The following is a 24,808-nucleotide window of genomic DNA, read 5'->3' on the forward strand; positions in this document are numbered from 1 at the left end:
GGTTGGAGTGCAGAACTGAAGGGAAAGAGAATGCTCAGGGGCCTGCCTTGCATTCGTCTGGTTGCATATCCAGGTACCATGCATTGTCCTGCCATTCTGAGCGGACCTAGGCTGCATCGATGTGACCGTCCTGCTCTCGGACTTGCAAGCTGCCAGGGCAATTCGAGAGAAAGACACCCAATCCTCGGGTCTATATCCGCCAGCGGAATGGTATCATATAGTAGGCACGAGATAATTGTCGAGTGCTGTTAGACCGGTTGGGATATATATCTGTCTGGTGTCAGCATTTTTCATCCAACTCGAGCAGGCGCTGCCTCTAACCTATTCACCACCCTGGATTTGTCATGTCTGGATTTCCCGAAACCTACGGCATACCAACACTGGTACCGCCGCCAGAAGGTTATATCGTTGATTTCGAAAACCCGCAACGACAGGCGGTCCTCGAACACTATTTGATCTTTGGCATCGGCGGCCCCTTGGCGTTTATTGCGTTGATGCAGCGCTTCTACACCAAGATCTTCCTTTCCAAAGGATTGCAGATTGATGACGGTAAGATATGGACAAAAGAAAGGAGAAGATTACATTAAAAAATACGGGATTGGTCTGGCTAATATTCTATTCAAATAGCTTTCATGGCCTTGGCTTGGGTAAGTGACAGGATCGCGAAACGGCTGATCATCATCAACACCCTGGCGGTGAAGCCGGGGCACTTGAGATCACCATAGCATCCACTGACAAGGTTCATACAGGTATCCTCTATCCTGACCCAAGCACTTCTCACCCGTGAGTATTTCCCTTGTTCAGACTTTAAAACCCAGGAAGCTGACAGCTACGTATGTAGATGCCGTCTCCATCAAGACCCTCACGGCCCATGCCTGGGAGATCCCTTTGGACAACTTCCGGAAATATCAACTTGTGCGTTCCCTATGTGCACACATGTGAGCGCCGCTCCAGGACAATCCTACTGACTCTTCCTCGAAACAGCTTACCTATGCCGCTGGTGGGATTTTCATGCTGTGCAATGGCTTCACAAAGCTTTCTCTCTTGACATTCTATCTGCACATCTCGCCGGAGAAGCCTTTCAGGATCGCCGTCTGGACTAGCATTGGCATCGTTGGCGTCTACACATCTGTGATTACTACCATGCTGTTTGTCAACTGCAGCCCACCTCGCAAAGCCTTCGACGTCACTATTACCGAGGGACACTGCATCGATGTTGCGATTCTGTACATCGCGACCGCCGCATCCAACATATTTACAGACTTGATCCTGTTTATCTTGCCTATTCCTACCGTGCTGAAACTTCGAATGAGCAACGTACAGAAGATTGGTGCGATGTGCGTCTTTGGCATCGGATCTGTGTACGTTACCACCAGACACATGAATCAAACCGTCGCTGACCTAGTGCAGGACTGTCGCCACGTCAATAGTCCGTCTAGTTCTGCTCTTTCCTGCTCTGGCCAGCACGGACATTACCTGGGATGCCGCTCCGGCAAACATCTGGTCGTAAGTCTTGACAGTGCCTACGCTCTCGAAACACGCATACCTAACCCTACAACAGCTTCCTCGAAGCGAACTTGTTCATTATATGCGGCTCCTTCCCTACCCTGCGCAAGTTCTTCAAGCACTTTGCGCCCAAGCTCATGGGCTCCTCGAACCTCTCCTACGGACGATCCCACTCCTACGGGCCTTCCGCCTACGCGAACGCACAGTCAGGTGTCGGTCGGCAACGGAAAGATCGAAGCCAATACGAGCAGTTTCCCGACGAGAACGAGATGCGCACGTTTACGTCCAAGACCCGCGAAGGCGACAAGGAGCGGGGTGTCACGATGGCTACGGTGGATGCTGGAAGCATGGTTGACCAGGACACGGACGGGCACAGCGACAAGGCAATTCTTCACGGCGACAAGGCGATCATGCAGACGACCTCTTTTACCGTTCGCTACGATTAGATAGCGGTAACGCCTTTGTGTGTTCAAGTGATGGGTGGATCAGATCGGTACGATACACCTAGGTAGCTCGGCAGCAGTCTTCACAATCTCAAATAGACAAGGCGTATCGCATAATTCCCATCACAACTGCCCCTGGGCAACGGAGCTCCCGCTGTGTGCTAGCTTTTGTTTCCGCGGCTCACGAACTTGTAATCATCGGTGAGACTCCGACTGGTTGGACTCGAGTTCGCAAACTGATTAGCACTGGCCAATACCATAAAAGCCTAACCAGGTTTTGACAAGCATGTTGTCGTAATCTTCCTTGCCAAGCAGTGATTGCGGAACTCGGCGTCAGTGCCGGACAAGGTCATTCAAGGTGACATCGTCACTATGAGGAACCCGCTGGGAGGGTCCTGCCAAGCCCTACGAACCTTGCGGAGATGCTGTTACGTACAAGAAAAGCCAGTTTCATATTGTGGCACTGCCTGTCTCGCTTGTTATTTGGATTGCATCTTGTGTTGTTTCAAGATAGATGTTGTTCTGGATAAACTCGTCCCACAAGTCTTGCCACATTGTAGCCCGGAATTGGAAACTAATTCGATATCGGAAAATTCATTCATCGCCCACCTTAAAGACTTAATGTTATGTATGGTCTTAGACAGTACTGGACCGGGCCTTGCTAACAGTGATCTCCGACTCTCGCCCAGAGTGGCCTAGCTTTCAAATTTCCGCACCCGTAATGAATGCCCAAGACTAAAAGTCCACAGTCCATCGCCCTGGACTGCTGTGCCTCTTTTCGCATGGTGCTGTGCCTCTTTTGCACGGCGCAAGCGATGTTGCATAGCTTGATAGTCCATCAGGTCTCCCTCGCATCAAAATAACTCGCCTGTACATAATCCCGAGAAGTTACCCCGGTCAAACCTTGCCTAGCCAGCTGGCTAGATGAGACCCTTACTGTGAAATGACCTCCCTGTGAAAGGCTTCAGCGCCGAAGGATTGGGTTCTGATTAGGTACGCGAGATGTAACATGTATGGTAAATAGCTGGTGGCCAATTTTCCGACCGCGAACGCTACCTTGGGCGAGGGGGGTGGCATATCAATACCAACAACTGAGTGGAGATAATATTAATCTCCAATTCTAAGTGCCTTCAGCCTCTCCTTCATCTCAGCGTGTGCCTGCAACCATTCTTCAGTGTATGGGGGCATCCTCTCATCCACAAGCTCGTCAGCGGACCGGTTCACCCATGCCCTCAAGCTGTCTGCATATCCAAGCTCCGCTCCGTCGTCTTTGAGGCTGTGAAATGACCGCCCAACCCCTTTCTTGGTCTTCTTTTGCTCGTACGCCGCCCGCCTTTCCGCCACGTCGGGAAACGAGACCCGACCGGCAAAGGCACGGGCCACGGCTTGCGCTTGCACGTCGAACAGGGCAAACGTGGCGACATGGAACGGCACTCCGACAAAGGCGAGTGTCGGATCTGGGATATAGAAGATGTCGGCGTAGAGGTTATGCACCATGTCACCGTCTGCAGTGACTAGGATGTCGTCGCTCGCTTGCTCGGCAGTGAGGCTATCTTCATGCAGGTGTGCCAAGAAGGGGTACGACGTGATGTAGCCCGTCGACACAATGACTCGATGGAATCCTTCCAGTTGTGTTCCATCGCTTAGCAGAATACGCCCAGGTATGGTATCCGATTTGTTCAACGTAGCCGAGCTCGGGACCGGACTGTTCTCAAAGGCGGCTACTTCGCCTACACGCATGGCCGAAGGCGGCAGCAAGGTCTCAGGAATATCGAAAATCCCTCCCCTACAGCTCTGGATGGTTGTGCCACCGACACGATCCAACTCTCTCGCGATATCCCAGGAGGACACACCAGCCCCAATAAGGAACACCTTCTCGCTTGCAAAAGGTTCTGGTGTTCGATATCGCTTGGAGTGCATCACCCTGTCTGGCCACGTTGCTTTCCACTCTGCCAGGCCAGGGATCGCTGGGATCCTGGGCATGTTGTAGTGACCAGAGGCGACAACAACGGCGTCGAACACCCATGACTGCTCTCGAAACCGCGGTCTGTGGGAACTGTGCTCCAATACCAAGGTCCGTACTGTCCAGGTGTCCGAGCCAGTGTCCTTATTGATTTCCTCCACCCTGGTGTTGTACAAGGTGACTTGTTCGACTCCTGTATCGCGGGACAAGTTCTGAATATACTCTTCAAGAAGCTTCTGACTGACAAAGTCTTCTGTGCCTTCAGGATAATCTCCGAGGATGCTTTTCATCAGCCTTGTTGGCACATTGTTCTTCAGCCCGAAGTAGGCAGGCCCGGGTGGCGCATGTTCTATCTCCGCGGCTGACATCCTCTTTGTGTCGTCCACGGCCATAGATAAATCTGTCTCTGACTCGTCATATCCGGGGGGCGGCGTCGCATATGCGTGCCGACCGGCAGGGCTTATCTTGTAGTCTCCCTTGGATGGCGACTCGTTTGGGTACGACGGATCTGGCGCCGGCCGAGGATCGTAATGCCATACGCCGCCCGCGATGCCGGAACGCTCGAAGACAGTCACTTCGAGACCTTGCCGAAGTAAATGAGCTGCAGAGCAGACGCCACTGATGCCTGCCCCTACGACAGCCACACGTTTAATATTGTTGAGGGCGTCGGGGAGTGGTGCCTGCATGGAGCCCATTTTGTTCAGTGACCTGGTACAAGTCTGGAACGCGGCCTACTCTGTTCGCGAAGGGCAAGAGGACCAAGTGCCAATCAATCAAGCGTCGGTCAACAGTAATCTAAGAATAGGGTGTCCGTGTGGTGCAAAGTTGCAGAGCAAAATAAGATTTGTCTAGCCGTTTGACTGAGTCGCAGCAAGCTCTTGAGAGTCATGCTATCGAGCTATGCCACTATGAGACTTAAAGCCACACGCCATGTGAAGAGACCGCGGCTTGACGGTCAGGTAAGTGGCAAACTGGGATAAATATCTCTGTCAGTAGTTCTACATAGAGTTGTTATTCTTATCTCATACGAACAGGAATCGATGCATCTAGTGGACTGTCGATCGGATAGGTCGGACGATTGGTATGGCGCAATTGAGGGGTTGAAATTGGCAATGGGACGCACGATGGCCGAAAGACAATCAAGTCAAAAGCACCCTGTTATACGAGTTGTCCGAAAATGGCACTAAATCTTTCGTTATTGGTTCTGAGACTGCTTTATAGATAGGACATTGGATGGTACTCTATCGTCCGCAGAATCGAATCAGTCTGCTTGAGTCTTGCAGGCTGTCGGACACAGAGGTAGGGTGATACTAGGCTGAGTATGCATCAACTGAGCTGTGTGTTTGCTTAGGCACGCATCAGTATCGGCGACCTAATGCCTTATACTACGACAGAATCTGAGTCTTCGGCCTGTTCCCTTATCTCCTGCTTGTGAAGATATCGCACGACAAAAGACACTATGATCAGCCCGAGCCCGACAAAAACCATTGTAATGTAGCCTTTGGGATACCGCGGCGCCTCTACTTGCTGCCAGATGACGAGTGGCAGCCAGGCCTGAAAGACATAAGCCATCTCGTTCATGGTGGCCGTCACAAGAGCGCGCTCCTCGTTATCCGCGCTGCATATTTCATGCGCCCACGCAAAGGTAAGACCGCTGATTCCGGAAGTCAGCCCCGCGAGCATGAAGCACGCCCATTTCCATCTGTCCGGCACCTTCCACGCCGCCAAGCTCGAGTTTACAACGATACTGGCTACTCCCGAGAACACAATCGGTGGCCACCGTGCCCCTCTAAATACGGTGTCAGAAGTCCACGCGTATATGAGCGTCGAGATGACCACGATGACTGAGGTGATAGTCGGCCAGACGTTGATAGCAGTGACGCCGTAGCCCTCGGACTTGAGCCACAACGCAAAGACCGGTTGACCGCCAAAGCCTCCGTTATTGAAGAGGATATAGAGCAGTGGCAGTAAGTAGATGTGCCATGACGAGAAGATCTTCTTCACCTTGGCCCGCGTGTACGGACCACGATTCGCGCGCCCTTCGAGCTCCATTCGTCGCTTTGCAAGAGCAATCTCGTCGGCCGTCAAGTACCAGGCGCGTGTGATCTCTGGAACGTCGGGCATTACAAAGAAGCCGGCGATGGCAATTGGCAACGAGATGACGGTGTTGATTATGAAAAGCCACTGCCAGCCCTTGAAGCCGTTGCGCCCATCCAGGTGGTAAACGGCGGCCATGAGATAGCCGCTGAACATGGTGCCTAACGCGGAGCTAGTGTGAAAGATGCATGAGCGTTTGGCGAGCTCATCTTTGCGATACCATGAGCCGATAATGTACTGCATTCCAGGATAGAATGTGCTTTCCGCAAGACCGACGAAGAAGCGAAGAACATAAATCTGGTTGACTGAAGAGCACTTGGCCATCACAATTGTCAGGACGGACCAGACAACCTCGCAAGCAGGGATCCAGTACGATGGGCGAACTCTGGTCAGGATGAGGTTGCTGACTGGGGTTAGTCATGAAATTACTAGAAGGTCACTGAGATTCTCACCTGGGTATTTCGCCCAAAACGTAACCGACGGTCCAGCACGTCGTCATGTAGTTCAATTGGTTCCCATACAAGCCCAAATCCTCCTTCATACCTGAGACAAAGGCATTGTTGACATTGATCTGGTCAAGATACTTGATAAAGTATCCAAGGCTCGCAAACGTCAATAGCACAGCATCAAGCTTTGCCAAGAAACGCCGCTCCTCGGGAGACTTGTCAAATGCATCCCATATGTATGACCGCCAAGTCAGCTTCGGCTTCTTTTGCACAATCTCAGCGGCCGTTTGCTCGTCCTCGATATTTTGTTGCTGTGAGCTTGATGTCGAGGACACCCCCCTTTTCGACTCGTACTTGTTCTTGGCGATCCCAGGAGGCATTGTTTCAACATACCGGGAAAAAAGTGTGCTTGTCCCTGGGAAGCCACAAGATGATGGCTTCCCGGCGGGGGATTTATGTCTATTGATGGAACATTTCGTCTTGCGGCAAATGCCACAAGCCTGGGAAGCTTCGCAGATTCTTACCAGGGTATCACTCCGGCCGCACCATCAGTCTGGCTTGAGGATAACCCCCACGGTCTGATCAGATGTCGCCATCATGACGATGATCCCGTTATGGTTCGTGATTGGCAAGTCAAGCGGGCCATCGCGCCAGTTCCCGAGCAATTGCCGACACAGCAGCTGCATGAGACGCGACGTTATCAATGGCGTGCTCTGCGGAGTAGTTTTGATGTTGTCAGGAGCGGATCTGGTTGGATGCTAGGGTAGCACATCTGCTCGCTTTGCAATTCTTACCCCAACTTTCATCATAGATAGCTTGGAGTTCATCACACCTTGAGATGTAACAACATTGGTAATCAAGTGTTGTATTGTTTGCCAAGGGAGAACAGCGTATATACTGTCTTCTGAGGCGATAAGTTTGAGTCTGCCATCGCGTATAAGCCCAAGCGGAACATATCCTCGACTTGCAAATATCTTTAGTCCAGCAAGTTAGATTCGTAGGAAAGCTTGGCAGCAATCATGGCACCAGCTCCCATTGACCCTGCTATCCGAGATGTAGTGGAACCGAAGAAGGACAGGCTCGGTCTCCCGGATGCCGCCTTTCAAAGGCTCACCAAGGCCGGGATTGACCTGAGCGAGGGCTACCCGTACCGTCCTTCGCGCCCTCTCTACTTACAGGACGTGTACAACATCCGCAATCAGCCCTGGGAGCACAATGAGCGCGGCGCCGCAGCAGACAAGTCTAAGAGCTCGCTATTCGCTGCTGCCACCAAAGTCACTGACCTGACGGCACACATCGGCACCGAGATCGAGGGTCTTCAGCTGCGAGACTTGACGGATCAACAGCGTGATGAGCTCGCATTGCTGATCGCCGAGCGAAGCGTGGTTTTCTTCCGCGACCAGGACATCTCTCCACAGGAGCAGAAGGCCCTTGGCGAGTACTACGGCAAGGTTGAGATCCACGTGTGTGGCCTTTGGACTCACCCCTCATAGCATCATTGAGCTAACCCTCTCCCCAAAACCACAGCCCCAGGTGCCTCAGGTTCCTGGCGTGCCCGGTGTGACAGTCATCTGGCCGGCCCTGCAGGCGACGGAGCGACCGGCCAACTTCCGCAACCCGGGAGGAGCGTCACGGTGGCACACGGACCTCGTGCACGAGCTTCAACCGGCCGGGATCACGCACCTACACAACGACACCGTCCCGCCCGTCGGCGGGGACACTCTGTGGGCAAGTGGCTACGCGGCTTACGAGAAGCTCTCGCCGGCGTTCCGCAAGATCATCGGTGGCCGGTACGCCGTCTACCGGTCGGCCCATCCGTATCTCGACCGTGAGAACCCCCATGCTGGACCTAAATACATTGAGCGCACGCACCCTCTCGTCCGGGTCCACCCGGCCACCGGGTGGAAGGCCCTGTGGGTCAACCGAGCCATGACAGACCGCATCGTCGGCTTCGACAAGGCCGAGAGTGATGCCATTCTGAATTACCTTTATGAGGTCTATGAGACAAATGTGGACATCCAGGTGCGCTTCAAGTGGACACCGAAGACGAGTGCGCTCTGGGACAACAGGCAAGTGGCGCTTCGAGTTCTCGCTGATATCTTATTCCTTTCTAATCTTATCAAAGAATCACCATTCATAATGCAAGCTGGGATTATGGAGGACTGCACCCCCGACACGGAACGAGAGTGACGTCGTTGGCTGAGAAGCCATTCTTAGAACCGGATGCACCAACACGTCGACAAGCTTTGGGTCTGCTTGGGGATGACGAGAAGGAAGATGAGCCTAAGATCGTGGGCTAGCTGGCGAAGTTTCGCAGCGCTTTAACATTGGTACCAATCTCGAATTAGTTTGATTTTGAGGAATGCAAACCCTCGATGGGAAGTTCCATAAAATTGCAATGAACTCGTGCTTAATCTCAAAAGTTAAACCTCTTCATAGCGGGTTGACACCGCATACAACTTCATGAAATACCGGTGACAAATGTGTATTGCTATGGAAAAAGGCTGTCCAGCACCGGCTTAGCTCCAGTGAAGGATGTTCGCAGAGCAGAACCATGTTAGTCCTCTGATAAAGGGAGTAAATCATCATCAAAGATTTCCATTTCGTCCAGGAATGAAAAGTCAACACAGTAGCACTGTTCCAAATGGTTCCCACACCCTTCACAGTGCCGCTTGCTTATGTCCCCTGAGCCTGAAGCTACAGTTTCCGAAAAGGGAAGAACCAACCTACTATGTGAAGCGTCCTGCACCCCCTGGCCGGCCATGACGTCGCCGTTGACGGAGAATGAGAGATCTGCTCCAAAGACCAAGTCTGAAGCGAATGTGTCATGGCCGGGATTTTGACCGAGGAGCATGTTGAGGGGTGGTGAGCCGAAAAAGGGCATAGGTGATGAAACAAACTGGCTTCCAAATATTGTCCCTCCTAATTTACCCACATCATTGCTTTCCAGGCCACAGACCCACGCCATAGTATCTTTCGGGGTGGATTGTTGAGACTGATCGACTGCTTGGTGTCCCAGCTCTTGGGTGTTGGGGTGAGGTGCTTTTGAAATGCTTTCTTCGGACTCAGTGGTTATGCCCTCTTCTCGGTCTCGTTTGCCATCATCAAGGAGACAGTCCCAAAGCTGCCAGTCTTCGTCCATCCATGGGCGATGAGCTCTCAGAATCATCTCAATAACAGTGTGGCCTTCAGCAGCCGCAAACTTGATCGCTCGGATATATTGGCGTCGCTCTTCGTCCGTGGTAGACACCCCCAAGTGCAGGAGAAATTGGACCATTGTCAACCGTCCATGTTCAGCGGCCGCTTCCAGCGCTGTTCTTCCATGTGTGCGACCAGCAGGAGCATTGCAGTCTGCCCCAAGCTCGATCAACCTCCTGGCCAGAGCAATTCGGCCCCGGCCTGCTGCAAGCTGGAGTGCAGTTCCGCCTCGCCATTCTCCTGCTGGCTCATTGACATCGGCGCCTTGCTCAATCAAGGCTTCGATCATGTCGATACTCCCATTTTCTACCACAACCTGGAATGTTGTCCGCTGATAGTGATCCCCAGTCCTATGTATAGGAACTTCCCACATTTTGCTTTCTACCTTGACCCCTAGATCGAGCAACTTCATGATCATTGGCAGGTCTTTTCGAGAGCATGCTTTGCCGAGGTGTGACTCGCATATGCTTCCGCCATTTTGGAGCAAAATCTCAAGAATATCTCCCCTCCCATATTCCACCGCCACCATCGTGTGCCTTTCGGTTACTTCGAAGCCTTGATCTAACATGGATCGAACTACCTTAGGCAGAGCAAAGGCAACAAGGAATTCAAAAGCGCCCTGGGATTCAACCATACTGCAGTCACCCCCCAGTTTAGATGTCAGCAAGAACGCCGCTCTTCTGAATCGAGCCCGTTTCGGAAAACCGGAGGGAAGACTGTGGGTCCTCAACGTTGGACTGAGTTGAATACCGGCATCGGACAAGAGACTTATCAACTGTTCTGATCGACCACAGATGGCGAACACCATAGCGGTACCCTCATTGGCACAGGGCTCAGCGCTAGTCTGGCGTCGACGAAGCAAGTTCTCGATGAAGTGAGCCCCACCATTGAACCGGAACGAGTAAGGCTTACTGACATAAACCGTAACAGCCACCCTCAGTGCTTGACAGTCGTACGCCATGGGATCGTGTTGAAGTATCGCCTCTAGATATATATATCGTTCTTCTTGGATGATCCAACTCAGCAATGAACCGGACCCATGTGCTTGAGCGCAACTCCGCCTGTAGCCATCATCATGGCACAGCATCTGCCGAACATGGCTGGGGTCCAAATCGTGGCGTATGGCATCCTTGACAGTCACCCCCTCCGGCTGGCAGATTTTCTGTAATAGGGAAAGGGGGATCTTCGATTTTCCTGGTCTCTTTGACCTAATGTAGTCCAGTGCCTGTCTGTGCGTGGTCGAACCGCCGTAGTCGAGAAGAAATTCGACGATTTTCCATTGTTTTCTCTCCATTGCCCATCTCATGGGGCTTCTGTATCCATATACAGTGTCTAGAGTGGCGCCTCTGGACAACATGTTTCTGATGACATGGAGAATCTGGTCCTCCAAATTCCAATGGTCTTCTTTCTCCGTACTCCTCCAATACTCTTCGTCTTGCTCTATCGCTAATAAGAGAGCTGATCCTTTGAGACATTCCTCATAGTCCTTCAGCGTGGTAGTATTATCAATCGTAGGGAAGTCTGTCGTATTTTCAGCCAACAATGCCGAGAATAGAATGGCTGACTGCCAATACTTCGAATAGGTTAAGCCGGGGAAAAGTGGGAGTAATTTTTGGATGACCATCCAGTTGTTGTAAAGGTGGGTTGGCTTGCTTTGAATGAATTCGTAAGCTTCACTTCGGTACTGTGGGTATGATTGAGTAATGAACTCCCAGACGTCGTCTTTCACCAGCCAGCGACCTCCACGTGTTGAGAGGAGATACATGATGGGCTTCTGTTGGGAACAAAATGGTACTGTCCAAGGTGCGGCATGCCGGTGTAGACATTTAGCGAGCTGGAGATTCTTTCGCTCTAAGGAAGCTACCAGCATGGATGTCTTGATGGGCCAATACGATATCACAGACCACACAGCCCTGCTGGTGTCAGCCCCCGCCTGGAGGCAACGCTCAATTGCTGCCATATCGCCTTTCTCGAAAGCACTAGTAAAAATCGCCCTGGACAGGCATCTAGCGACTGGATCTTTCGAGTTGAATAGGAGTTCCAGCCACGACTTCTCGTGTTTTACTTGGTGAAATAGATCGCATAGGATGTCGCTGCTTGGCTCCGTAGCTTCGATGTGGTTCGCTATCGCAAAAACCATAACATGGAGAAGTGATAACAGATCTTGACGGGTAGGGAAGGAAACCATACGCAGGCTTTTCTTGTCTTTAATTAAGCCTCCTAAATCTGGCTGTGGCATTGCGAGAAGAAGCGTCTCGGCTAAACCTCGGGGCGACGCATCTTCGATGCACTTTTCTCGGTAGACCATGAGAGTCTGTGCCAGGCCTATCTCACGGTTATCAGTTAGTGTGTTCCTATAATTAGACTTGTACTGGTATTCCATGCTTACGATCAAGCATCCGAGGTACCGGTATAGAAAGAATTAAGCCGCTCGGCCAGGGGGCATCATATTTCCCATGAAGGGCGCGGTGTAAGTCTCGTAAAGGCATACAGAGCTTAGCATTCCGTTGTGTATGAAGTACTATTACGGTGTGAGGAGTCTCGGGAGACACGCCTCCTGGCAAAGACGACGTGTTAGCAACTGGGTGATGTATTGTAAAGATGGGAGACCTTCTCTTACTCTGCTGGCTGAGATTAAATTTGTCGGCGAGCCTCGGGGTATCGTGGCGTCGTAAGACCCCTTGGACTTGTTGCATCGAGTAGATTCTTCCATCATACATTACCGCGCTCTCGTGGTCAACGTGTTTGGTCTCGCGAAGTTCTTGTCCGGCCCGTTTCCAGGCTGACAGATCTGAGCGCCGAACATTCTTTTTCACACGCCACTTCTCCAGACGCTTTCGATATTGTGATTTGCTAACAATCGTCAGCTGCCATAATTGCGTCAATGTCGGTAGGTAGTATACCAACCTGGCGTGCAGTTTGTATTTGTCGTTGATCTTCTTCATGACCTCGCCGAGCGTTTCTGCCTTGTAGAGTTCAAGAATCTCCTCGGCAAGTTCATCGAGCTTGTTTCCCTCCTCCCTCGGGGTGGTCTTTCGCTGCGAGATGGTAGAGTGTGACATGCTGCCGTTCTTGTCCTACGTATCAGTAAGATCTTCGAAGATTGTTGTTTAGGTATTCTTTGGCTTGACAAGGGCTTGACAAGGGCTTGAAATCCCAGGAGGCTTGGGGGATGCTGGGTGAAGAATACGAAAGAGGTTTGGAGTAAATCGCGCGAGACCATAAAACGAGGCGGATGTGCAGGATTTTATGAGCTCACGAGATGTACACTTCTGGCCGCACATCATTGGTTCATCACCAAATGCGTTTTGCGAACCTGACACATTCTTGATTGGCCGATGCCACAATGTTCTTTTTAAAAAAGTGGGTGTTCTCTCACCAGCGTCTTGTCCTCAGCCTCAAACTTGGTCAGCGGAGTGCATTTATCTGGTTATGACCGGAGAGTGTTTGAATGCATTTTTCAATATTTCCGCTGTACGAAGTATAGTCGTGCGCGGTTAGATTCATGACCAAGTGTCTTTTCCGACGTTCTGGACAAGGACTAGATCGCGAGGGCAGTAGGAGGTTTTTAAGGTAATGATCGACAAAAGATTGCTCACAGTTATCGATGCCACGATGGCACTATTCTAGCCCTTAGTAGGGAAAGCTCGTACGTTCTCACAGTAAATGATGCTTTGGAGCTTACTGAGGTAAGAGGCGGGTTTGTAAAGGAAAACAAACCTGCCAAGAGCAGTCGCAGTTCAAACAAGGACACTCGAGACTTTCTTCGTATCTTAGAAATAAAGGAAAGATTTTTAATTATCAGTATCAATGCTTTGGAGATGACAGCTTAGTGCAAGAAATTGGTATCTACGAAGGTACTATATGATACAAAAAGTAGTAGAAGTTGCTGAAAAGAAAACCTCATTCTCAAGCAGTCACGCCAGTAGAGGACTCCTCCAGTGCTCCGCCAGCTACCTCAGCCTCGGCCTTCCCTGCATTGTCTTGCTTTTCGGTACTAACCGCATTAGAAGCCCCAGCCTTGGGCAGCACCTGATCGTATGCCTTGGGAGAAACCTTGAGGAGGACAGCCTTGGTCTCCTGCCACACAACCTTCTGCAGCCTCACGCCTGACTCGTCTGCCATGAAGTCCGGAAGCCTGTTGCCCAAGTCAGCTACGCGTCACTTCGAGCGGCGTTCAAAATCTAGCACATACCCAATCGCATCATAGTCGACGTAGAACGACTGTTTAGCGCCCTCGTGAGCGATGCACGAGTTGACCACCACGTTGGCACACATCTCCGGCTCCCGGCCGAGGAGATACATCATGGGCAGGGCAGACTTGAAGGTCTCGTTGACCCCCTTCTGGACCTTGCACACGCCAAAGTCGGCGCTGTGGAACTGGACGTTGGGGGCCTGCAGCTGGGCGGCCAGCTCGTGGAGAAAGTGGCAGAAGAGCAGCTTGGTAATGCCATACATCTGGTGGCGCGAGACCCAATCGCCCTTGGCGTTGACTGCGCTGAGGTAGGCCGTCGTGCCGTCGGTGGCGGGCGTGGCTGGGGGGGTGGGCATGGCTGAGCGGGACATCCTGCTGCCCAGGGAAGCGATCTCGGCCGCGACGGTGGTGGTGTTGTGCTCGTCTGCCGTCTTTTTGAGCAGCGGCAGGAGGAGCAGAGTCAGCAAGGCGGGTGCGAGGTGGTTGACCATCACGCCTTGGTGGTGAACTGTTGTCAGCCTAGGTCTCACATGGGCGGCGGCGCACCAGATGGAGAAAGTACTTACCGTACTCCCAACCCTCCTTGGTCAGTTGCCTATCGCGCGAAGAGCGAGCGGCGCCGTTTAGTACGACGTCAAGGCGCGGTAATTCCTTGGTCGCGCGGGCGGCGAGCGCCTTGACACTGTCAAAGGAGAGCAGGTCGAGCGGCCAGACGAGGACACGCGTGCCGGACCGGTCGGCGGAGGGTCCAAGAAGCGCCTCCAGCGCCGGCTCTCCTTCGGGGCCCTCCGGGATGCCGCGCACGGCGAGGACGAGCGTCCCGACGCCGAGCCGGATGAGGATGCGGGCGACCTCGCTGCAGACGACGCCCTTGGCGCCGGTGATGAGGACGGTCTTGCCGGCGAAGGACTCGGTCGGCGGCGGGAGCTGGGCTTTGGCTTGGGCCCGCCAGGCGCCCCAGGTCAGCATCGGTGCCATGCTGCTGTTTCCTCCTCAGCGCAGCAGTGATGAGACTATTTGGAGGGAGTCTGTTTCTAGCGTTGCATGCGGTCTTTGTATCGGTGGCGAGCACGTTAGAAGATAGAGCTTCACCCTAAGGATGCCTGGATTTGTCGTTGGAATTCATATGTGACCGATTGAGAACAACATTGCCAAGTTCATGACAGCCATAGGATCATGTTGAAATTACTTTCCAAGGGGCCCTGACCCCCAGTAAAGGAGGACGTGCGGCAGGTAGGATAGTAGCCTAAGGTAGTTTAGTGACTATGTACTCCGTAGCATTGGATGACACAGTCAAGTCCAAAGCCCAAGTAGTGGTGTGGGCCTTGTGAGTCGCTTAGACAGGTTTATCGTTCATACTTAATGTGCCCCAGAAAGCTAGCTGCCAATTCCTTGCCTCGAATCGGTGGGATGACGGCGGGTTAAGACGAGAGGAAAAGAGATCCAAGTGGGGAGAAGCTGGGTATTGGCAGCTCGAATCGAAAGGAGGTTAATGAGTGGTCACGTCAGCCCTAGCAACAAGCCAATCTCTGTCAGAAGAGCTCTCGGTCTGGACGGACGGACTCCTTCTAAGTAAGGTAGCTTCTGGCGATCCCCGCTCGGTGGCAGAGCTAGAATGATGAGCGGTCGATATAAGAAAGTCATAAAGACAGTGTTGTTTCCAGAAAGTGTAGTCAAGGAATTGAAACCAACCATGATCAGGTCTATCCTCGGCTGAAAAGTTCTCTTTCCTCAACAGATGAAGGCGACGATCACTGCTGACGGATCGCGCCTCGGCACGCAGCCCCTGCAACACTGGTACCGAATCCTTGGGAGCCACATGCAGGGTCGCATGCGAAGACCGCGTGTCGTTGCCCGTATCACCGCCATGCATTGCCCGGAGCTTGCTCGAATTTATTGAAACAAAACAGGCACGGCAGTCCCGCAAACAAGTTGCCAGCTCGATGCATTTCCCCTCGAGAAGCCCGACCCGAATGTGTCCTGTGACTGTTGACGTGTCAATCAAGAAAGACATGCTTCTCCAAAGGGAAAACCGAAACAGGGTGTCCGGCGTGGAGCCAATCAGATCATGGGAGATTATGCAAGGGTTTCGGCGCGGTGCATCAATTCATCCTATTCCTGAAGAGAACCAGTCTCTCGGGATGACCCCGCCGCCGAGCTGAATGGACTGCGCCGCTCGCTGGCGGTCGAGCTCATTTGCTTCTGATTGATCACTCGAGCTTCTTCAGTCCCGTTTGAACCCAGGTCCTGCCTTCTTACGGAGCAAGCAGCAAGCAGCACAGCACCAAGATCTCTAGTCACGACCATGGGGATCCTAGTCCTCGCCATCGCCGCGGCCCTCCTGTACTACGTCGCGGCCACGGCCCGCGCCTGGCTCCGCCTCCGCAGCTTCCCGGGCCCTCCGCTCGCCGGCCTCTCGTACGCGTGGATCGCGCGCGCCGACTGGAGCGGCCGCGGCTGGAAGTACTGGCGGGACGCCAGCGCGCGGTACGGCCCGCTCGTGCGCGTCGGCCCCAACGAGCTCATCACCGACGACGTGGAGCTGCTGCGGCGCATGTCGGGCGCCCGCTCCCGGTACACGCGCTCGCAGTGGTACGCGCTCAACCGGCTCGACCCCTACGAGGACAGCATGTTCAGCCACCGCGACACGGCGACGCACGACAGGCTCAAGGCGCAGACGGCGGCCGCGTACAGCGGCAAGGAGAACCCGGCGCTCGAGATGGAGATCGACGACGTCATGGGCCAGGTCAAGGCCCTCATCAGGCGGAAGTACCTATCGCAGGGCCGGACGCTGAAGCCGCTCGATCTCGGGAGCTTGTGTCAGCATTTCACGCTGGACTCGATCACGCGGATCGCCTTTGGCGAGGAGTTTGGCTTTGTTAGAGAAGACGGTGACGTGCACAATTACATGAAAATTGTGGAGGACATAGCTCCATTTATGCAAGTGGCCGCCGACGTACCGATTCTTGCGAGCATCATGTCTTCGCCAATTGTCCTGAAGCTGGCTGGGCCGAGCACCAAGGATAAGATGGGCATTGGGAAATTGATGGGGTGCGTATGCAAGACGCTGATATGATGTGTGATCTCAAATTGAACTCCCCGCCTATACAGAGTCGCCCAAGCCGTCGTTGGAAAGCGTTTCCAACCGGATGCACCCGACCAACGGGATATGCTGGTAAGCAACCGGTCAACATCGAGAGCCAAGACCTGAATATGCGGGTGTGTTAACCAGACTCTCCAGGGTGCTTTTATCCGTCACGGGCTGACCCGGCGTCAGTGCGAGACCGAAGCATTGTTCCAGGTCATGGCTGGCTCCGACACGACAGCCACGGCCATTCGCACGACTATGCTCTATATCATGACCACACCTCACATTTACACCAAGTTGCTGCAGGAGATCAGTAATGCTATCCGGGATGGCAAGGCCTCCAAGCCCATCACGTCAGCCGAAGCAGAGAACCTGCCGTATATACAAGTAAGTATCATATGCTGACATTGTAGCATGAATCTCCTGTTGACGCCTCATCTCAGGCCATCGTATTTGAGGGCCTCCGCATCCATCCTCCCTTCGCAGGCTTGGCCATGAAGCAGGTGCCGCCAGAAGGAGACACGTTCAATGGCAAATTCATCCCTGGAGGAACGAGGATCGCAGCGAGTATCTGGTCTCTTACACATTCGAAAGCCATCTTTGGAGCCGATGCTGAGCTGTTCCGTCCCGAGCGCTGGATTGAAGCGGACGAGGCCACGCGGAACGAGATGCGGAGGGCGACCGAGATGGTCTTTGGATACGGCCGTTGGGGCTGTGCTGGGAAGAGCATTGCTTTTATGGAACTGAACAAGATCTTCTTTGAGGTATGTCGTGGCTGCTACCCTGCACTTCTTCATTCTCACATGCTGTGATCACGATCTGACATGTTACTCGCTATGAAGCTCTGGCGAGAATTTGACTTTCAGCTTGTCTACCCTACAAAGCCGATGGAAGTTGTAAACCACAATCTCTTCCTCCAGAAGGAGATGTGGGTAAAGGTCACAGAAAGAGATGCTATTTAGGGTGTAAATTGCATCATTTCAGCTGGAGAGCTGCAAGACAATATGATCCCTCTATACATAATGTAATCATTTCCGGGTCCGTCCCAAACGCCGACATTTGATATGGTCTAAACCTTAGGAAGTACCATGATAAAGATGGACCCGCGATCCGCCCAGTCTCACCTCACTCGGTCCTTTCACTTGATAACTATCCCCGCTGGTTACTCCGGTAAGGCTCGTAAGATTCCAAATTCCTCCCGTGTTCTCGGTTGTCCGCCATACTCCCCATCGGAATATACTCCGGCCGACCTCCCACGTGTCTAGGCTCACTCTGGTCGCTAGCCCAGCGATCGTGACGCTCCATCTCGCGCTCGAACCGCCGCTCCCGCCCGACGTCGAGCTGCTTCTCGACCTGCACGTACTTGTGCTGGCCCCAGGTCGACACGCGGTTGAGCAGCTGGCCCACCGGCGACTGGGCCGTCCTGTCGGCGCCGGCTCCCTCGTACGCGTCGCGGCCGGTCACAAGGATGTTGCCCGCCTTGCCGCCGCCAGATTTGCCCGCGTTGTGCCGCAGGACGACCCACTCCCGCGGTGCCGGCCCGGAGGAGGACGCTGACCATCTGTATAGTCTGACTGCGAGGATGATCGTCGAGACGAGGGAGAGGGCGAACGCGGTCCACGTGATGGGGATACCGCCTCCGGCGATCTTCGCGTTGACGCCAGCATCTGAGAAGTTGGCGTTGATGGCTTTCACGATCCGCTGGGCGTTGATGGTGGCCGCGACGTTGGCGCCGAGCAAGAAGCCGGTGCCCAGACCAGAGAGGGCCAGGGTGACGAAGGCAGTGCCCTTGCTGCGGTTTCCCGCTAGGCCCAGGGTAGCGGCTAGTAAGGTCGCTACGGCGGCGATGATGTACTCTGGCGCGATGAAGCGATGGCTGTTGCGGTATCGAATCAGGCTGCGCGAGTACGAGTTTGCATCCGAGACTCGATAACCGGTGCCGTCAAGGTGCAGGTCGCTGCCTGGGCTAAAGTTGAGCTTGAGGTTGGGCGTAGAACAAACAGTCTTGGATGGAAAATCTGCGCAAGAGTTGAGGATGTTGACTGTGTATGTCTGGGCCAGCCCGAGGGACGAAGCAGTCGCTTCCTGCCCGACGAGGTCGATGCCGCTCACGGCTGTGAGATCCTGGAGAAACCCTGAGCCTGCCAGGCTCGAAGGGACGCTGAGTTGAGATACGTCAACCTATTTCGCGTTAGAAACGGGTTTTCTGGCCAGATGCGTTCAAGATATCTTACCTTGAAGTAGTACAGCGCTGTGAGAGAATTGTTCACTCCAGCAAGTAGTGCCAACAAGATGAGGAGCACTGTCGTCAGTCCGAGGAGCGTCGGGACAAGACTCGTCACACTCGGCTTCAGTCTTTCGTGTCTATTCGCCCACTGCGCCATCTTGAAAGTGGTTGTCGACGACGTGATGGTTAAACCTTTTCCTTGTGCGCTTGTCCGACAATGTTAGCAGATCGCGAGTGTGTTGATGTTGAATGTGGATCGGCCAGGCCAGACGAGTGCCAATTCTTGTATTCACTTCTACTTCGCATTAAGCGAAGACGTGTCCCAATTATGTTAGTCGTATTCCAGAAGGCACCTCTTGAACGTCAGGTATGATGTGGCAAAGATGCTGAGGTTGTTTTATTCATAAAGTGAGGCCTGCCCGCATGCAGACTTGGCTGCATGGCACTGCATGGCAGAAGATGCAGGGTTCTTAAAATAGGACTGCAGCGCTTACACGACCAATCCATGCCAGTCCCAAGTCCAATGATGGCTAATTGTAACTCTTTGTGGGTTGTTATACCACACCCATTAATCCTTATTTCTATCCGACCGGCCGCGGGCCAAGCGTTTCAGATTTGGACAGTCTAATCCGAGCCCGCACCTTGCAATCTTTTTCCCTTTCCCGTTCCGAACAGTTGGCAGCCACCAAGAATAACGTCAGCCTCATTCGTTGCCCTGAATCTCACCGGCAACCAAAATGGCCGGCCGGGATGGATGGCATCCGACTCTGTTCCGGACCACAGCCACTTACTAGCCGCGTAGCCGCTGCCAGTCCCCCAAAATAGCAAACCCCTGTATTTTAATATTAGCGTCCCTTATTCAATATCTGTAAGTAAGACTTAGTTTGTCTTGGCACGTTGCTGTTATGGCCGGATGTGGATGGAATACAAATGGCAGTGTGTATAACACTCGATTTTTTTCGACTGCTGAACAATTTGGAGTTCAAGACTTCTTACACCTCACTCTCCTGTCTCACAAGCACCAATCATGTTGGCCAACTCGATAACAGCATTTGCGCAGCTCGCTGTTCTGGCCGCCGTCGCCAGAGCTGGCCACCATGAAGTTGCAGTCGGTAAGGACAAGCAGCTCAAGTTTGTCCCAGAGACGTTGAACGCGGCCATCGGCGATACAATCACATATTCGTTCTTCGCAAAGGTAATAGGGAATCTTCGTTGAGGGCCGAAGAGTTCACTAACGTACGTCCCTGGCTTGTAGAATCACTCCGTGACACAATCATCCTTTCAGGATCCATGTCATCCCTTGGAAGGCGGCTTTTTCTCAGGCTTTGTCCCGACTGCATCAGAAACTGAAGCCTCCCCGACGACCTGGACCATCACAGTCAAGGACTCGAAGCCCATTTGGATCTACTGCGGCCAAACAACTGGCAACCACTGCCAGTCCGGCATGGTGCATGCCGTCAACGCGTGCGTGGCCTGGCCTGAACAAATTAATGGATGTAATTACTTGTCGTTACTGACCCCGTGCGCAGGCCGGCTACTGGAAACACTTTTGACGCCTACAAGTCGAAAGCCGCTACGGCATCGACAAGCACGTCTCCCGCAGATGGTCTTCCTGCAGGAGGTTCGCGTGTTGTGCACATCACCGTAGCTCTAGACAAGTCATTGACTTTCTCTCCAAACGACATTACGGAACCAGTCGGGACCGTGGTCGAGTTTGCCTTCAACCCAGCGGTAAGTACTAGAAGCTGCCTCATCTCGCAACCTCTGTCTAACTTCATCCAGAATCACACCGTCACACAATCGTCATTCGATGATCCATGCCACCCGCTCGCCAACGGCTTCAGCAGCGGCTTCATTCCGACCTCAGTATCTCCCTCCGGAGTTCTCTTTGACATTGTCGTCAAGGACACCAAGCCGATATGGTTTTACTGCGGGCAGCCTAACAAGAATCACTGCCAGTCTGGAATGGTCGGGAGCGTCAATGCGTATGTGTTCCCCGTTTTCCAGATGTTGAAACACTGCTGACAAACTCCAGTCCTGCCAGCGGAAACACTCTCCAAGCCTTCACAGACAAGGCCAAGGGTGCTGCCGCAAGCACCATCCCACCCCAGGCACCTCTCGGGGGCACTCTTATCGTCAACGGAACGGTTATCCCCACCCTGAACGGCAACGTCCTCAATGTCACCGCTCTAGACAGCGGCATGCTCAAGGACATCCCACCGCCCGGCCAGGCCCTCCCTCCCCTCGTCGGCGGCATGGCCGGTGGAGGCCCACCCAATAGCTACAACTGGGCACCGCAGATCTCCGACAACTCCACCGCGGCCCTGCAGCTGCTGCAGTTCCTCGACAACGTCCTCCTCGAAGTCCTGTTCGAGGGCTTCCTCAAGGTGCGCGCCGGCGGCGAGTGGGCGGGCGTGTACCCGCGCTCCATCGTCGACACGCTCGGCGCCCTCGCCGCGCAGGCCCTCGTCCACCGCTCCACGGCCACCGACTCCCTGCAGCACTACAAGCGCGACCTCATGGGCGCCTGCACGCACCGCCTGCCGAGCGGCAACGGCACCACGACCAGCACCGGGGCCGAGGCCTTCATCGACGCCGCGCTGGCCCTCGTCCTGGTCGAGATCGGCGCGCTGACCGACGCCGTCACCGTGGCGGCCGTCTCGGGCGACCAGTGGCTCGTCCCGGCCCTGGCGACGCAGATCGGCGCCAAGAGCCGCATGGCCGGCGTCCTGGAGATGATGCGCGGCCGGGCCCCCGGCGCGGCGCCCCGCGAGGCCCTGCTGCCGGCGGGCCTGGCGTACAGCTTCGTCGCGAGCAACTACGTGTCCAAGTGCCCCGACGGCGACGCGGCGGAGAAGAAGTGGGGCAAGGCCCTGCCCGCGCTGCAGGTCTCCGGGTCGCGGCGGACGATGCCCGGCGGGCGCAAGGCGAGCATCACCGTCGCCGTGCCCGAGGGCGCCAAAGGCGACATGTGGGTTGCCTGGGTCGGCGCCTGGGGGTCCCTGCGGTTCACGAGCGTACAGGTTGACGGCGGCCAGGGCACGGCCGATGTGCCGGCGGATCTGGGCGGTCATGTGTGGAGTGTGCTCGTGACGAAGAAGGACGTCAAGGCGCAGGAGCTTGCTGGCGTGGCAGTCGCAGGACCCTCTTTAGTCTGGGTCTCTGAATCGCGAGAGATGTGAGTGATAATGAGCATGCGGTGAGGCGTTTGTGGAGTTTTATTTTCTGGAGATCATCATTCTCTTTGGTGCACCGACGAGATACCCGTGTGTATGAGTTATCCTCAATATCATTTTGTACTATCTTTATGACTCTTACTTTTCCTTGAACGAGATTATCGTAAACTCTGACTCATGGGTCGTTCACTAAGAAATGCTTCAGAGAAGGCAAGTTGTCAATGCTCAACCCTCACTCGCTAGGCTCAGGGACAAGCCTTCGATACGCGGAAGCTTAGCTACTCAGGCCCGGTCCGAAGTTCGATTGTGACCGATCTAGATGCCACATCGGGAACCATGCTTGGCGAATCATTTATGGTGGCGGCCATTAAAGGTCCGTGATATGGGGCTATGGTGAAGAGTCTCAGCCCGGCTAAATGTGTTTATTGATCTAGGCGGGGATGGATCTCTTGTAAGTACAAGCCGATACCATCCCCTTATCATACACAATCTCCCACAGAAGTTCATTACCAGGTACAGGTGGCACTATTTAAGCCAAGTCCTCGCCATCCCAACCTCCAGTCCTCTGACCCTGTTCCTCCGTGGCAGTTACTGGAAAACGTCAAGCCGTCGCCAACATGGTCCGCAACTCCATGCTCCCCCTGCTTCTGCTGGCAGCCATCGGCACAGCTGCACCCGCCGACACGCTCTCTCCGCGCGGCCCGACCCCAACGACCCTGCAAACCGGCCAGCTCTGGATCCGCGCCGTCGCCGCGCCCAATTACCACAAGTACCTGCAGACCAAGCCCGCCAACGAGCCCGGCGTCGCGATCATGGACTCGTCCAGGACGGCGGGCCAGTTCAACATCGTGGACGGGCAGCTCGTCGAGGCCACCGGCGGCGAGCCGCTCTACATGCACGTCGAGAAGCCCGCGGACCTGACGCAGCGGAAGCTGTCGACGTGGTTCAACACGACCAAGAACGACTTTGGCACGTTTGTCTTCTCCGGCGACGCCGTGACGTGGTCGACGCCCGAGATCAAGCGGCAGAACCTGGCGGCGTGGCTGGTGTGCCAGAAGCAGGCCTTGTTCATCAACACGGGGGCGTATTCCTACCAGACCCCGGCTGGGTGTGCGGACCAGACGGTGAGTATTCCTGTAATCTGGTGGCTGATGGTCTATACTAATCTTGTTTCGAGATTCATTTCTACAATGGCGCTACCGCCAATGATTGAAGTTTCTAGGTCGAGTTTTGGAGGAACAGGACAGCGCGAATGAAAAGGCTACAGACCTCAAAACAACGAAGAACAATTGGGGCAGGTTGACAGGTATGGGCTGAGAAGGGCACTAAGTAGATCAGTAAGCACGCCTTAAAGCACTACTAGGATAGCTTAGACTTTACAGCCGCTATGCAGGAGCATATATTGTAGGCGCTTTCCAGTGAGTTGATCACGCACTTGATATAAGAGTTTGGCAACTATATACTGCCCTTCAAGCCCGGGCTCGGGCAGGATGTCTCGGCCGGTAGGGCTGTATATATATGTGACCAAAAGATGCTCAACAACCGTCAACTTCTCTGCTCCTAAAAGCTCCTAAAATGATTAATGCTTTTGGAGCTTCTTCTTCCCTCTCATTGAACATTAGAGCCCTCTTGTGGCTGTGGCTGACTGCGCTTGCTAAAGTCTGCCATGTCCTATTTCAGAGTCGACTTGGCTAGCTGGTACACTCTAGCCGGATGGCCATGGTGGCTACCAAGTAGTAACTGATCAGAATAGCAGCGCCCTATTCGCCAAATAGAATCTCGACTTCCTTTCAGTGATTGAGCTTAAGGCAGATAACTTCCGCATCGCGAGAACAGGAGATATAGAGAAGCTATGGCTGGAATCGAGCCTTTGGAGCCGGCACTACCAGTGTTTGGTGCGAAGCCCATCTTCTTCAAGGACGGCTGTGCGCTCGTGATACACATGCATCCCTCGGCCATTGACGAGGCGGCTTGTCCAGTCTTGCCAACCGCCTTGCCTCCCATGCCCGCGATACCCTTCGTGGCACAACCCCTGGAGTTATTGAACCGGCTGGGAAGTGTCTGTCTGCCCTACTTACAGGCAACACAGTTATGCTCATCAGAGTCAATTGCGGGTCGAAACTCCACGACAACACGTCGGAGAGCCAGAAGCGGACACCTAAGGTCCCGGCATAGTTTCGTCTCCGGCGGCAGAACTCAAAGAATTCACCCAGCCATGCGAAGGAATGTCGGTATCGACTTATGAAGCTTTCTCAGCTCTATGGCGGAGTTTAATCATCATGTATAGCCTGAGGGTGTACACATCGATTCTCTCTGGGCATGTTTGTATGGAGGGACAGGGACATCTTTGTGCGGGAATCTGTTATGGAATCACAGGATTAATGACGTCCCTTGTTTTGCGGTGACTGGCGGTATCGATGCAGACGAAAAGTATATTTGCTACTTCTATTCCAGTCTGATGGCAAGTCC

The 24,808-nt window shown here is 53.8% G+C and overlaps 10 protein-coding genes across 10 annotated transcripts; 5 read left to right on the forward strand and 5 right to left on the reverse strand.

Annotated features, from left to right (window-relative positions):
- Positions 1-344: 344 nt before the first annotated feature.
- E0L32_000405 (uncharacterized protein) lies at positions 345-1,952 on the forward strand (the record flags this gene model as incomplete). The annotated part of the gene is made up of 7 exons (XM_031138426.1): positions 345-549; positions 628-647; positions 750-783; positions 842-915; positions 985-1,361; positions 1,411-1,506; positions 1,562-1,952. 7 exons carry the CDS (start codon positions 345-347, stop codon positions 1,950-1,952), a joined length of 1,197 nt encoding a protein of 398 aa, XP_030995722.1.
- A 1,104-nt stretch (positions 1,953-3,056) lies between these two features.
- E0L32_000406 (uncharacterized protein) lies at positions 3,057-4,607 on the reverse strand (the record flags this gene model as incomplete). The annotated part of the gene is made up of 1 exon (XM_031138437.1): positions 3,057-4,607. One exon carries the CDS (start codon positions 4,605-4,607, stop codon positions 3,057-3,059), a length of 1,551 nt encoding a protein of 516 aa, XP_030995723.1.
- A 685-nt stretch (positions 4,608-5,292) lies between these two features.
- On the reverse strand, positions 5,293-6,835 carry E0L32_000407 (uncharacterized protein; the record flags this gene model as incomplete). Its single annotated transcript, XM_031138448.1, has 2 exons — positions 5,293-6,412; positions 6,462-6,835. The coding sequence occupies 2 exons, from the start codon at positions 6,833-6,835 to the stop codon at positions 5,293-5,295; spliced, it is 1,494 nt and encodes a 497-aa protein (XP_030995724.1).
- A 639-nt stretch (positions 6,836-7,474) lies between these two features.
- On the forward strand, positions 7,475-8,645 carry E0L32_000408 (uncharacterized protein; the record flags this gene model as incomplete). The annotated part of the gene is made up of 2 exons (XM_031138460.1): positions 7,475-7,918; positions 7,983-8,645. 2 exons carry the CDS (start codon positions 7,475-7,477, stop codon positions 8,643-8,645), a joined length of 1,107 nt encoding a protein of 368 aa, XP_030995725.1.
- Positions 8,646-9,012: 367 nt separating this feature from the next.
- E0L32_000409 (uncharacterized protein) lies at positions 9,013-12,715 on the reverse strand (the record flags this gene model as incomplete). The annotated part of the gene is made up of 3 exons (XM_031138471.1): positions 9,013-11,978; positions 12,274-12,506; positions 12,561-12,715. The coding sequence occupies 3 exons, from the start codon at positions 12,713-12,715 to the stop codon at positions 9,013-9,015; spliced, it is 3,354 nt and encodes a 1,117-aa protein (XP_030995726.1).
- An 847-nt stretch (positions 12,716-13,562) lies between these two features.
- On the reverse strand, positions 13,563-14,826 carry E0L32_000410 (uncharacterized protein; the record flags this gene model as incomplete). Its single annotated transcript, XM_031138482.1, has 3 exons — positions 13,563-13,791; positions 13,849-14,356; positions 14,415-14,826. 3 exons carry the CDS (start codon positions 14,824-14,826, stop codon positions 13,563-13,565), a joined length of 1,149 nt encoding a protein of 382 aa, XP_030995727.1.
- A 1,327-nt stretch (positions 14,827-16,153) lies between these two features.
- E0L32_000411 (uncharacterized protein) lies at positions 16,154-17,898 on the forward strand (the record flags this gene model as incomplete). Its single annotated transcript, XM_031138493.1, has 5 exons — positions 16,154-16,899; positions 16,960-17,023; positions 17,090-17,323; positions 17,380-17,700; positions 17,779-17,898. The coding sequence occupies 5 exons, from the start codon at positions 16,154-16,156 to the stop codon at positions 17,896-17,898; spliced, it is 1,485 nt and encodes a 494-aa protein (XP_030995728.1).
- A 187-nt stretch (positions 17,899-18,085) lies between these two features.
- Positions 18,086-19,320, reverse strand: E0L32_000412 (uncharacterized protein; the record flags this gene model as incomplete). The annotated part of the gene is made up of 2 exons (XM_031138504.1): positions 18,086-19,117; positions 19,171-19,320. The coding sequence occupies 2 exons, from the start codon at positions 19,318-19,320 to the stop codon at positions 18,086-18,088; spliced, it is 1,182 nt and encodes a 393-aa protein (XP_030995729.1).
- An 870-nt stretch (positions 19,321-20,190) lies between these two features.
- On the forward strand, positions 20,191-22,345 carry E0L32_000413 (uncharacterized protein; the record flags this gene model as incomplete). Its single annotated transcript, XM_031138515.1, has 5 exons — positions 20,191-20,358; positions 20,449-20,627; positions 20,693-20,894; positions 20,946-21,148; positions 21,199-22,345. The coding sequence occupies 5 exons, from the start codon at positions 20,191-20,193 to the stop codon at positions 22,343-22,345; spliced, it is 1,899 nt and encodes a 632-aa protein (XP_030995730.1).
- Positions 22,346-22,956: 611 nt separating this feature from the next.
- E0L32_000414 (uncharacterized protein) lies at positions 22,957-23,552 on the forward strand (the record flags this gene model as incomplete). The annotated part of the gene is made up of 2 exons (XM_031138525.1): positions 22,957-23,463; positions 23,517-23,552. 2 exons carry the CDS (start codon positions 22,957-22,959, stop codon positions 23,550-23,552), a joined length of 543 nt encoding a protein of 180 aa, XP_030995731.1.
- Between the last annotated feature and the right edge of the window lie 1,256 nt (positions 23,553-24,808).

Source organism: Thyridium curvatum, assembly GCF_004353045.1.
Source record: "Thyridium curvatum strain D216 chromosome Unknown NODE_2_length_892811_cov_85.036431, whole genome shotgun sequence".
In the NCBI taxonomy this organism is placed as follows: Eukaryota; Fungi; Ascomycota; class Sordariomycetes; order Thyridiales; family Thyridiaceae; genus Thyridium; species Thyridium curvatum.